This window comes from Neolamprologus multifasciatus, chromosome 18, assembly GCF_963576455.1.
Source record: "Neolamprologus multifasciatus chromosome 18, fNeoMul1.2, whole genome shotgun sequence".
Lineage (NCBI taxonomy): Eukaryota > Metazoa > Chordata > Actinopteri > Cichliformes > Cichlidae > Neolamprologus > Neolamprologus multifasciatus.
The window spans coordinates 32,193,982-32,207,614 of NC_140456.1; the positions used below are offsets into that span (position 1 = coordinate 32,193,982).

Sequence of the window (13,633 nt, forward strand, 5' to 3'; positions counted from 1 at the left end):
GGTGACGCTCTCGCTCTGTGTGTTTCCTGGGTGAGAGAGCGCCTTTTTGTTGTTGTTGTTGTGCTAAGCTAATAAGCAGAATGCAGAATGTAGCATCATAGGCAGTGTAGGCAGGGAGAATGGACTGCCATACACGTTATGTGTCTGTGAGCGCGAGGTGGGAGAAAAAGGAGAGTTGAAAAGTACGAGCTGTCATCGAGCAAAAACAGGAGCTGGAAGCATGTAAATATAATAATAACCACTGCAGCCAAGAAGAGAGCCTGACGAGCCCAGTTGTAAGTAAGCTATTAAGACTCGACTGTACACCGTGTTCGTGTTTTCCTCCAAAAACAATAAGTTCTGTTGGAGCAGCCTTTCAACGCCTCTCTCTGTCTCTCGCTAGCAAAGTTGACCCAGACAACAAAGTAAAGCTAGTTTTCAGCTACAAGCCGACACAGAACCCACCGTATTAGCCAGAGGTCCCTTTACTACGGTTCGGAGCCGCGGACCTTCAGTAACAGTAATAAATCACAGCGATAGTACATTCATGTAGTTGTAAACAGCATGATAATATATTAAGTAATCCAAAGTATTCAGAATACGTTACTCTCATTGAGTAACGTAACGGAATACGTTACAGAATACATTTTAGGGCATGTAATCTGTAATGGAATACATTTTAAAAGTAACCTTCCCAACACTGGTGATAACTCATACGCTAACACTATGTGTGGCGACAAGCAAAAAGGAAAAACATGTGAACAGTTTGATGCATTCGAGGTAGAATGCCATCCATCCATTGTTTGTTTGTTTGTTCTTTGTTTTTGGTTTTTTGAGTGCAAAGAACTGAGAGAGCAATTTTTTAAAAGAACAAATGCTCTAATAACAGAATTAGGTAAGATGTAGACCTCAGAGGGTCTGAACCTAAGGTCTGCGATGCTTTGCAAGTTGCCTCATGTTTGATTGTACAAGTATAATGAATACAACACAGAAAGTTGCTGTGAAGAAGAGAATATGAACCAGCCTTTATTTACCTCAAAGCCAACAGCAAAGTTTCCATTTAACTTTTTACATTTTTAATACATATTCCAAGCTACTGTTAGACTTATCTTAGAAACTTGGTGCGATGAGATAGTGTTGAAGCCATCTCTCTAGTCTCACGTGACATTACAGAAGAAAAGGGCACAATGTGACGGTATAATTATATAAATGCCAGTCAAATCGTAAATGGTGGAAATTATGATGAACGTATGACATTTCTGTCACATTTCTTTGTTCATGTAGTCTTTTGTAGAACCTCTGTCTGTCTGTCTTTTCCCTTCATTTCTACATATCTGTATTCATCTGCTTTTTTTTGTTTCTTTAATTGAACACTGTTCATATTTGCCATCTCTGCCTAGCATAAAACTGTGGTGTATTATTTTTCTGAATTTCCAATTTTCTTTTCCTTCTAGCTGTATTATTCCAAACTTTGAAAATGTTTAATCTCTAGGACTATGTTCTCTTTTTCGTGTAATATTATCAAAAATGAGAAACCTTTTCTCTCAGAACGACGCTACACATTAGTTCATACATTTCTTACCTCTAGGCTGGACTGTTACAATTCTGTATTATCAGGTTGTCCTAATTTCCTGGTACAAAGTACCGCAGTAGGAATGGGACTCCCTCTGGTCACACTTCAGTGGCTTCCTGTTAAATCCAGAATTTAATGTGAAATCCTTCTCTCGTACACTCAAGTCCTAACTGATCAGAGCCTATCATCTCTTAAGACCGACAGTACCACGTTATCCTGATAGAGCACATCACTCTCAGGCTTTCAGGCTTATTTCCCAGAGTATTTACTTTTTTATTGTATAGTTTTTCAGTTCAGTTTTTTCAGCGTTTAGTCTTTTTTTAATTACTATAATATGGAGGGCATACATCAGAGGCAAGATTTACAAAAATTAGTACAGGTATTACAATAAAAACATTGTTTTTGAAAGCAGTTGACTCACCCTTTTGTAGACATCCAAAGTCCCAATAAACACATCCATCAATGTCTCAACAGGAACGTGTAATGCAATTTTTACCAAAGTAATACATATCAAAGCTAGGGATATTTCCTCTATTATTATTTGATTTTAGTTAGTTTTCCAAGTTTACAAAATTGTTTCAGTTCAATTTAACACTATACTGAAAAAATTAAAGGGGCGACCGTGGCTCAGGGGGTTGGGAAGCGTATCTGTAACCGGAAGGTCACCGGTTCGATCCGTGGGCTCTCTGTCCTGGTCGTGGTGTCCTTGGGCAAGACACTTTACCCTACCGCCTACTGGTGTTGGCCAGAGGGGCCGATGGCGTGATATGGCAGCCTCGCTTCTGTCAGCCTCGCCCCAGGGCAGCTGTGGCTACAACCGTAGCTGCCTCCACCAGTGTGTGAATGCAAGAGTGAATGAATAGTGGCATTGTAAAGCGCTTTGGGTGCCTTGAAAAGCGCTATATAAATCCAATCCATTATTATTATTAAAAAAATTAATAGTGTATATTTCAATGAGAAACTGAAATATTCAACTTTAATAATAATGATGATAATTCACCTTTAAGAACAAGATTTGGAGGCTCAATGGACTCTCTATTTCAGAGATACAAGTGAATCAAAACAATCAATCAAATTTCTTATAAACAGCTAGAGTAAAGCAAACCTGAAGCTTTTCAGGCCATCTATGTTCTGTCATCAATGGATAGTAGCCCATTTTTTCTGACTGATTATCCTGGTTGTTGAACAGGAAACATGAAAATACCAATTACGAATTTAAGAATGTAGGACTATAAAGTTTTAAAAATGTTTTACCCTCCTTGTATTAGATTGTATTTTGTATTAGATGTCTACTTCAGTCAGACCTCATCCCCTTAACCTTAACCCCACTACCAGCATTGCATTTTCCACTTCATACTTCACTTCAACATTTTCATAGTGAATCTCACCAATATGTGTTGGAAAAGCTGAAGACAGTCTTATCTGTGTAATACTTTATTGCTAATATGTTACTTCTTAATCAACACAAAAAGGTCCTCAAAGCGATAAACCACTTTGTTATTACTTAAGTAGCAATATGTCTATTAGACTCGATTTCTACTTTTGCAACAACAACAAACAAATCATCAAGTGCCAAACTGCATTATAGTCAAAGGAGCTTGCAAAGAAAAGCGTCTGGACTTCTTTAAGTTACTTGAAGACGTTTCACCTCTCATCCGAGAAGCTTCTTCAGTTCTAAGGTCAAATGGTGGAGAGTCCCAGATATAAACCTAGTGGGAGTTTCCCCCCACAGAGGGACAAAACGACCCCCTGATGATCCTCTAATCGCCTGAGCCAAGGTGTGAAACTGGGTGTGGGTCCCAATCAGCCAGAGTTTCGGGTGAGCTCATTGTGAAACCTGGCCCCACCTTATCATGCGAATTCCTGAGGTCAGATGGCCCAGGGTGTGAGTGGGCGTTAAGGCGTCTGGGAAGGGATCTCAAAACTGGATTATAGATGGCAGAGAGTTGGTGTCGGAAACCACCGCCTCTGTTCAAAGATGGTCGCTCACAGTGGACATAGATGGCTTCTTTCACTCCTCTTTCAAACCATCTGTCCTCTCTGTCCAAAGGGGGTCCTTTTGTCCCTCTGTGGGGGGAAACTCCCACTAGGTTTATATCTGGGACTCTCCACCATTTGACCTTAGAACTGAAGAAGCTTCTCGGATGAGAGGTGAAACATCTTCAAGTAAGTTAAAGAAGTCCAGACGCTTTTCTTTGCAAGCTTCTTTGACTACGATGACCTGGATGACCTGAGAACCTTCACAGACAAACTGCATTATATTTCTTCACATCAATATATGGGCTGAAAGTAGGGGCGATGTGAGTCGCAGGTGGTCCCCGGGCCATGAATTTGAGACCCCCGTCTTAAAGCCTGGAGGACCTTTAATTCCCTACTTCTAAAGTCACATAAACTGAAGTTATTGTTCTCAACCTTAAAAATCTTTTAAAAACTTGGCGACAAACCACATACTTACTCTGGATGGCATTACCTTGACCACCAGTAACGCTGTGAGAAAACTTGGAGTCATTTTTGACCAACTTCCTAAAAAGCCTTCACTTGATCCAGCATGTTGCAGTGATGACAGGGACTAGAAAGAAACCATATTTCTCCCAAATTATCTTCCTTTGATTGGTTCCCTGTTAAACCCAGAGTGATCACATCTTAAATTAGTCACTAAGTCATAGTACTATATCACCCTGACAGGCCATTTCACTCTCAAACTGCTAGCTTGCTTGTGGTTCCTAACATAATTAAAACTAGGATGGGGACAGAGCTTTACGTTTTCAGGCCTCTCATTGGAAGACTGACACCCTCTACACGTTTAAGATTTGCCTTAAAACGTTCCTTTTTGATAAAGCTGATAGTTAGGGCTGTCGTAGAATTCTGGGGGCTTCCGATGATGCGCTGAGCATTTATTTTTCTCTGACCTCTTTTCACTTTCTGTGTGTTTATACACCACTTTGCATTTAATCAGTTATTATTTAACTCTGGACTCTCTTCTACACTTTGTCCTTTGTACTGTACCTCTCTGCTCTCTTCTTCTCCCCTCAGGCCCAACTTATTGCAACAGATGTCTGACCCTCCCTAAGCCTGGTTATGCCGGAGGTTTTTTCCTGTTAAAAAGTATGTTTTTTCTTCCCACTGTCACCAAGTGCTTCCTCATAGGGGATTGTCTGATTGTTGGGATTTTGTCTGTATTATTCTAAGGTCTTTACCTTATAATAAAAAGTGCTTTTAGATGACTATTGTTGTGATTTACCAGTATATGAATAAAACTGAAATGAATTTAATCAATCTGGGATGGGTAAAAGGGACATTTTCAAATCATCTTGTAACCGGAAGGTTGCCCGTTTGATCCCCAGCTCTGTCTGTCTTGGTCGTTGTGTCCTTGGGCAAGACACTTCACCTACCGCCTACTGGTGTTGGCCAGAAGGGCGCGATATGGCAGCCTCGCTTCTGTCAGTCTGCCCCAGGGCAGCTGTGGCTACAACTGTAGCTGCCTCCACCAGTGTGTGAATGTGAGAGTGAATGAATAGTGGAATTGTAATGTAAAGCGTTTTGAGGGTCTCGAAAAGCGCTATATAAATGCAATCCATTATTATTATTATTATTACGTTATAGACCAAGCTGAGACTCAGATCCTCAGAGAATGTTGCAGAAAACCTAAGAGTTACATTTCAGAGTCTACAGGCATCAGTTAGCATGTTAAATGTTACAGTTCATGACAGTATAATTAGAAAAAGATGCAACAAATATGACTGATGTGGAAAGGTTACCCAAAAAAAGCTTAACATGGCAGCCTGGTGTTGGAAAGGTGTTGAAGAAACCACTTCTGGAACAATGTCCCTTGGATGGATGAGACCGAAGTCAAAATGTTTGTTGATAATGCACAGCTCCAAGTTTGTACTAATGTGTTGTGTTTGATTTTTGTCAAATGCCTTATATCAGCTGTCAGTGGTGGAGGGGTGAGCTAGGGCTGTTTCACAGCTATAGGACCTGGATACCCTGCAGTCATTGAGTTGGCATCAACTCCTTTGTATACCATTAATATTCAAGCATGTACAGCCATCTATCCATAGCTTTGCTGACATTGGGTCATGCAACTGGACAATGATCCCAAACACACCAACAAATCTTCAACATAATGGTTGAAAATTCATTAACAGTCTAATTTCTCTGCAATATTCCACTTACTTGTGTTTTCTTATATTTGCAATGAGTTTCCTAACCTTTAGCTGACAGATGTGGTTGCCCTTGTCTTCCGGCTGTTTTTCTTCACCCTCTCCATTATCAACCTGTTTCATGAATCCAATGATAATTTCCTCTGTGCTTTTATTTTGTGGACAAAATTCACACATTAGTGAATAAGGGTCTGTGTTAGAAGTATGTTTTAAAATATTGACTGCTTCCATTTAACTGTAGTTATAGTAGCATGTTTGTTTGCATTAACTGTGGACAGTGACTGAAAGAACAGCATCACCAAGTGAAATTACACTACCTGCAGACTCAATAGATATTTACTTTTGAAATAGCAACAATTTTGGAGAAAATACAATAGAAATTCCTTCATCACTAGTTTTATAGCATCACCCTGTAAAAATAAAGTAATGTTCTAAATTAAATTAATTGAACCATACTAACAGAATGTTACTGTAAAATGCACATTTTTGTCTTTCACTCTTGTTTCTAACTTCCCATAAATGAGCCTCTGAGGCAGGGAGTTTAATGCAGTTAATCCTGTTCTTCATTTTTAATTTTGTCTTGTAAAACCAAAAGGTTAGAGTTAGATCAGATTAAACTGTTCTGTTTGGCTTTGACTGGCTTCTTTCCAGTCGCTGTAATTGGTTGTTACATGCAGGCAACAGCTGACTAACAATAATTTTAAAGTCTAACAACATCACTTAGTTGCTGATAATTTACTTGGCTTTGAGACTGAAATATTTGACCTGTTACCGCTTCTTCCTTTTGCCTCCCTGTAGATGCACAAAAAAATTGATCCACAGAAAATGCATTACCTGCCTTTAACTTAGTTGGAAACTGCAGCATGGTGACCTAATTTATAATTCCACCGTCAAAAGCTGCAAATATTATCAAACATGTTGAAAAAGTCTAAATGTTTATGCAAGGCTGGTTTCTAAACAGCATATCTGGCATAAAAACAGCTGCAAATTAGTCAAATGGTTTCAGTAAGGACATGAAAACAAAATAAATGACTGAATTTGTTTTGTTTTTTTGATTCGTTTCCCATTTTTCCAGGTTGATAATTCTGCCTGGCACCCATTAGGTGGACCAGAAACAGAAACAACTAATATAGCGTATGCAATAGTGATAGTGTGACACATGTACTTAACAAGAAATTACTTAACAACAGATCTGTTACACTAACACTGTTGTTCCTAGAGTATTTAAAAGTAGAATGGGAGGCAGAGCCTTCAGTTTTCAGGCCCCTCTTCTGTGGAACCAGCTTCCAGTTTGGATTCAGGAGACAGACACTATCTCTACTTTTAAGATTAGGCTTCAAACTTTCCTTTTTGCTAAAGCATATAGTTAGGGCTGGACCAGGTGACCCTGAATCCTCCCTTAGTTATGCTGCAATAGACGTAGGCTGCCGGGGGATTCCCATGATGCACTGAGTTTTTCCTTTCCAGTCACCTTTCTCACTCACTATGTATTAATAGACCTCTCTGCATTGAATCATATCTGTTATTAATCTCTGTCTCTCTTCCACAGCATGTCTTTATCCTGTCTTCCCTCTCTCACCCCAACCGGTCGCAGCAGATGGCCGCCCCTCCCTGAGCCTGGTTCTGCCGGAGGTTTCTTCCTGTTAAAAGGGAGTTTTTCCTTCCCACTGTCACCAAAGTGCTTGCTCATAGGGGGTCATATGATTGTTGGGTTTTTCTCTGTATCTATGAAGCGTCTTGAGGCGACATTTGTTGTGATTTGGCGCTATATAAATAAAATTGAATTGAATTGAATTGAATTGAATTGAATTACACTAGAACAATGAACAGCTAGTGGTGGTAAGATGAGACGGTCTTGTGTCACCCCCTCCCCTTACTACCACTATTCCTGTAGCTCTGACCACATCCACCACCATCATTGCACTTTTCCATGACACCATCTTCACAGCTAATCTTATCAATATGTCTTTGAATTGACCAAAGACGACGTTATAACATGCAGGCAAAGAGGTAATATGGCAATAATGCTATATAACAGAAAAAAGTTTTGTAAACAAGGAAAAGGCTCTCAGATAGATAAATCACTTTGTTTTTACTTAAGCAAGCTGAGCACAGAAGAACTGTTGATAATGACATACAAGGTTTTCTAACTTTCAGTGAGAAATTAGTGAAGCAAATGTAAAATCATATCAAGTATCATCCTGGTTAAGTTTGTACCATCACCGCCCCGCAGAAACCTTGTAACTCCAGTTGCCGTGGTAACTGCAGCTCACATTGGACCCATATGTCACAAAAAAAAAGTTTCATAGACCTGAGACTAACCGAACCACTGAAAACCTTTTAAAACCATAAATTCAACCATATTCTATTATTTACTGAAAGTTTATCTCATTGGAGGATTTTGCAGAACAATTACATTATGCATGTACTGGTGTGCACTGTGAATGGTGATTCAAAAGTTTCACAACACCAAATCAAAACAAGTACCTGCAGAACGAGTGACTGGCATTTACATGGAAAAGCTACATTACCACGTACTCTGGAGAATGCGTCTGTTGTTCTGTCTTGGTAGAAATATTGAAATATAAAAAGCAATACAACCTTCGCAGGGAAACCAAACACGGAAACTAAATGTGCTTCTTACCTTAACATTGACTCTCCATATAAGGCATGAGTTTGTTTTGTTATAAACATTTTTTTGGTCTTTGAACTCAGTTATCTAAAAAGCAATGTGCACTTGTCCACAACCTGGGTTAGATGGAGCGTTATTTACAGCGCTATATCCGCAGACCTTTTTGTTACCACATCTGAAGGTTCCATTATGAATTATTTCAGCTCAAAAGTGAAAGAATAATAACTCAACATTTACGATATTTTGCCATTCAAATTGCCAATGTGTTACCTTCTTTTGGTACAGACAAGCCACCAAGGACAGAACATCACTAACAGGCTTCTCACTCAGATGTTAAGCATAGATACAAGTTTTCAAATGCCAGATAAAATGGAAGGTAGGGTTTAAAAAGAAATATTCAAAGACAGTGACAGGGTTCAAGGTTATCAAATTTTAAACTGTTAAGCATAACATAACAACTCATTCACCACATATATATAATTATCCCATTTTCCCTTCCCTCAAGATTGTTCTGTAGCCAAAGAAAATAGGGTTAGAAAAGGGGAAATCCTCTTCCGCTAATTTTTTGAAGACCTCTGAAGAGTTCCTCTTATAAGAAAACCGCGTTTGTCTTTGCAAGGCAGGTGTCTTATGTGTGTTCTTCTTTTTATTGTTCCAAATCACAAAAACTTGTCAGTGAAAGAAACCTTTTTAGCCTTGTCCAGTTACGCAGTTTGCAGGGCAGTAATAGCAAAAGTGAACCTCCGGGCGGGTTCAGTACAGCCTCCTAAACAGAGTCAAAGTGTCCCTCGTTCTCCGAAAAGTCAAGGACATGATGCTGTTCGTCAAAGGTAAAACACCAGAAAACCAACTGAGAGTGACCACAAAAAGGCCAAGCATTCAACCTTCTTCAGAGTACGTTAATCCAGATGATTCGGGTCCAAAGGCCATCTCAGCAGGGTCGTCCCTGAAGTAGCAATTCCTCTTTCTATGAACAGCATCATTCCTGAACCTGGCGATTGTGCTAAACTAGCTAGCTACAGAGCTGGGCCAGCTCAGGTTCAGGTGAAGCATTGGGAAGCTTGGAGTTGAAGATCTGCAGAGAGTCCTTGATTCGTGCCACCTCTCCGGCTGACAGCTTGAGGCGGTGGCGCAGGAGACAAGAAAACAGATCTAATGGCTGTGGTGCTGGTGGAGATAGCCGATTAATCCGGTCTCTCATCTCCAGTAACATCAGAAAGGCGGCATCCTGCGTACCCTGTGTGTAGGGGTAGTCCAACTGGAGAATCAGATCCTTGATGCCCTCAGGGTCAAAGTGCATGCTGTATCCGAACACCTTCAGCGTGTTGATCTTCATGTAGCCCAGGTTGGAGGTCTGATCATCCAAGTCCAACGGCTCATAGAAGAGAGTTTCATTCACTGTTGGATCATCCGTGACTATGCGGCTTCTCAGGTAGATGTGCACTGTTTCAAAAAAGGATTTCCACTTGCTGCCCAGAGACAGAGTCCAGTTGTAACACTGTGCAGTGGTGACGCTGTCCAGTCGAGTTCTCTCCCAGTTAGAGAAGTCAGGCTGGTTCACTGGCATGAACCAGCTCTCTGAGTGACTTCCCCCAAAAGGATTCACATAGACAGCAGGCACGGGTTCCAGTGTTGAATTTTTAGTTGAGCATATCTGAAAAGAAATGCCCATTAGCATGTGGATGAGGTTGGACTTGTTTTTGTTACTCTTGAGTGTTAGTAGCATCCTCTTCCTCCAGGCAGGATTGAACCAACTTCCCAGGCGGACATCATTGCTGATGTAGATGGCGTGGACCTCTATCCTGCTGTCCAGTCGCTGAAGCAGGTACTTTACCTGAAGAGGGATTAACAAACCGTGAGGCTGCAGTCAATGCAATAAGCAGATAGATAATTAACGCACTGGTTCTCAAACTGAGCTATTACCAAATTTTAAATTTCAACTACCACCTTTGCCAGAATTTATAAATCTCATCAAGAGCCACAATGGATGTTTTACAACTTTAGTTTACAAATGCTGAAAACACTTGTAAAATGTCTGTGAAGGTTCTCAGTCATCCAGGTCATCGTAGTCTAAGGAGCTTGGAAAGAAAAGCGTCTGGACTTCTTTAAGTTTTCTTGAAGACGTTTCACCTCTCATCCGAGAAAGTCTGCCATCTATAATCCAGTTTTGGGATCCCTTCCTAGACGCCTTAACACCCACTCACATCCTGGCCCATTTGGCCTCAATAAATCACATGATAGGGTTGGGTTCATCCGAAACATTGGCTGATTGTGACCCACACCCGTTTTCACACCATGGCTCGTGTGATTAGGTAGAGGATCAATAGGGGGTCCATGACCCTCTTGGGGACACTCCCATAGGGCTTAAAATTTGGGACTCTCCACCAATTGCTTTTAGAACTGAAGAAGCTTCTCGGATGAAACTTAAAGAAGTCCAGACGCTTTTTTCTTTCCAAGCTCCTTAGACCCCTTGTAAAACTTTTAATGATTTTTAAAGACATTTTAATAAAAAGCAAAAATTAGACATTCTGATTAGGCATTGCCATTATAAAATTTGATTATTTAACTATAATAAATAAATAATAAATACATTTCTTTAATATAAGTTATTTTTATTATAGTAAAGAGCAGTAAAAGGGAACTATTGTAAAGAAAAAATGTAAAGGCATACCTTGACAAAGAGTCACTATAAAGCTCAGAAGGCCACTTTGAATCCTACCTGGGTTTGCACAAATTAATCAGACTGAAAGTATTTTGATAAATAAAGCTTCAAATATCATAAGAATTTAAAAATGGCCACTTTCAATTTAATTTTGACTAAGGTCCAGCTGTAGGTCATGTATGCTGGTAAGTCAGCAGCATTGTTGGTGAAAGCAAATAGATCTGTCCACACATTGTGGAAATCTCTACTTTCCTGGTTTTTGGAATCCATAGCTAGAGGGGCTAAAGATGACCTATTTGCTTCCACATCTTAGCTAGCCATTGCTATTGAGGTTCAGCAAATTAAGAGGATAATTTTCATATTTATCGAGTTTTTTGTCAAAGCCAAAGGAAGACACTCAAGCAGGTCTAAAGAGCCACAATTTGAAGGCTTGTGAACTAGGATTAGAGTTAAGGCAGAGGTTCAACAGCGACAACTTAAAAAATAACTGCTGTGGGGATTTATTAAAAAACCATACTATGAGTTTTTGCTCCTGAGCTTGCTGAATGAAGGGACTCTTTGCACTGCAGGTACTTCAGAGTCAGCTTTCTATTTTGAAACTCCCTCTCAATCCCTGTTTAATACTGTATTCCTTTTTGAACAAAAACACTGTACATGACTAATATTTGTACTGTTATGTAAATCTTGTATGTTCAGTATAAAGATTCAACACAAAAACAATTTAACAATTGATGGCATGTGAGCCCTTTGAGGCACTGTTTGTTTAATTTGTCCCACAGAGCTTTGAGAACCAGTGGAATACATAATTGAGGAGCTTTGAGAACCTCGGCGTCAGGCATGTCCAAGTCAAAGTTCAGGTAATGATCTAGCGATGCAGCAATGCTAGGTCGACAGGAACCAAGATGGAGGATGTTGCCGTGATGACAGGCTCCACAACGGGTGGCGTTGTCAGAGGCGCAGAGGGTGCAGGAGGTGGTGGAAGTCCCTACAACACAGGGGATGACTCCTTGGCAGTTTGGCTGCTCCACGGAGCAGCTACAGCTCATCACCTCCTCAGAGAAGGAGCCCAGCATCCCATGCTCATTGCAGTAGAGCAGAGACTGAGCCCTGGTCAGCCAAAACCCAACAGGCCTGCAGTGGGCAAAGAGAAGATGCAGTTATCTATACATCACAGCAACATCTTTGGTAAATACTGAAGTAATGTTGTGGTCATTGTGTCCTATAATAACACCTTTCACACAGACGGGGTAGATCTGTGGAATGAAACCAACAACAACAGTTAAAAACAGTTACCCCCCCTCCCAGAAAGACTTAAAATACATAAGACAATCAGTAAAATTTTTGGGACTCAACCTTTCAGTGTTGACTCACTTAAAGGTCATTCCTTCCTAAACCATTGTGGCTCTTCTGCTTGACTACCTCTGATTTGCTAAAAATGTTACAATTTTTTGGGCTATACATATAAAGATTCCTTTTAAAATTTTCATTTCACATGCAAAACAATTTTCAAGCTATATTTTTTTGTAAAATGATATGTCGACCAATTCCAAGCATGTATTTTTTGCACTTTCAAATCCAAGGCAAAGTCCAAACATGGAGATGCATGCATCTCAAAAATGATTAAAGATAAAAGCCTGACACTTTCTCTGGCCTTTCTTACATAAAATGAATTACAATCTGTCCCCAGTGTATTGGATATATTGGATAAGAATATTAAAACAAAACAAAAATAATAAGCCACCCTGTAAAGTCCCAAATTTGACCACACACTAATAAAAAAAATTGGGGTTGGAGCTTTGGGTTAGGGTCTTGTAAAGGACTAGCAACAGCGCTGTGTGAGCTCAGCAACTTGCCCTTGCAAAAGTACATCAGTATTTGTTATATTAGACTACAAGTTAGTTGCACACAGTCACAATAGGTTTAGTTGCACTATGGTTCAGATCCACAGTTTCCTCTAGTGTCAAAGACTCCTCACTATCTACCTGACCCACTCTAGAAAGCCGACCTGAGTCCTAGTTGAAGCATTTAGGTCAGTTTACTAGAGGTTTTTCAAATTCCACCTTTAACACTGAAATTACTGGCTAATTCAGGTGATGTTTTCCCCATCTTGAATTTAGTGTGTTGTTTGTGTTCGCTGTCATCTATTAATGTGTGTATTTTTTCCATGTAGTGAGTGTTAGAGAATTTTAGTTAGTTAAAATTCTGAGTGCTAACATTTTAGTTACATTTTAGTTCAGTGCTTCAGCTGTTTATTTGTTCAATAAACACAGCTGTTTATTGTGGTCACTAACCTTTACAGACTATTTTCTCCTCGAGTCTATTTTAAAACTCTTCTAATAGGCCATTAGGCACTTTATTACAGTTTAGCGAGCTTTGCTACTCAGAAGCTATTTTTAAACAAAAAACAGGGCCATATTGTAACAGTTACATTATCTACAATGAGTTTAGCTTTCAGTGCTCAGGATCAATAATAAATCTAATTTTTAAAACATGCTCAAAAGTTTTTCTTACCTTGAACCAAAATAAAGTTTAAAAACATCAAACCCTGCAAGTTTTACTTTACAATACTGTTGTGGTTAAATTCAACAGACATATACACAGATTTTTTTCTTACAAGCTAAATA

The 13,633-nt window shown here is 39.6% G+C and overlaps 1 protein-coding gene across 1 annotated transcript in view; it reads right to left on the reverse strand.

The window, feature by feature from the left end:
* Nucleotides 1–980: 980 nt before the first annotated feature.
* The window catches only part of brinp2 (bone morphogenetic protein/retinoic acid inducible neural-specific 2), a 337,921-nt gene continuing 325,268 nt past the window's right edge, over nt 981–13,633 (reverse strand). Inside the window, exons 8-9 of the mRNA XM_085141220.1 lie at nt 11,834–12,140; nt 981–10,181 (exon numbers count right to left, since the gene is read on the reverse strand). Of these exons, the coding sequence (XP_084997346.1) occupies nt 9,360–10,181; nt 11,834–12,140 (1,129 nt within the window). The 3' untranslated portion in view covers nt 981–9,359. The remainder of the gene's footprint in view (nt 10,182–11,833; nt 12,141–13,633) is intronic.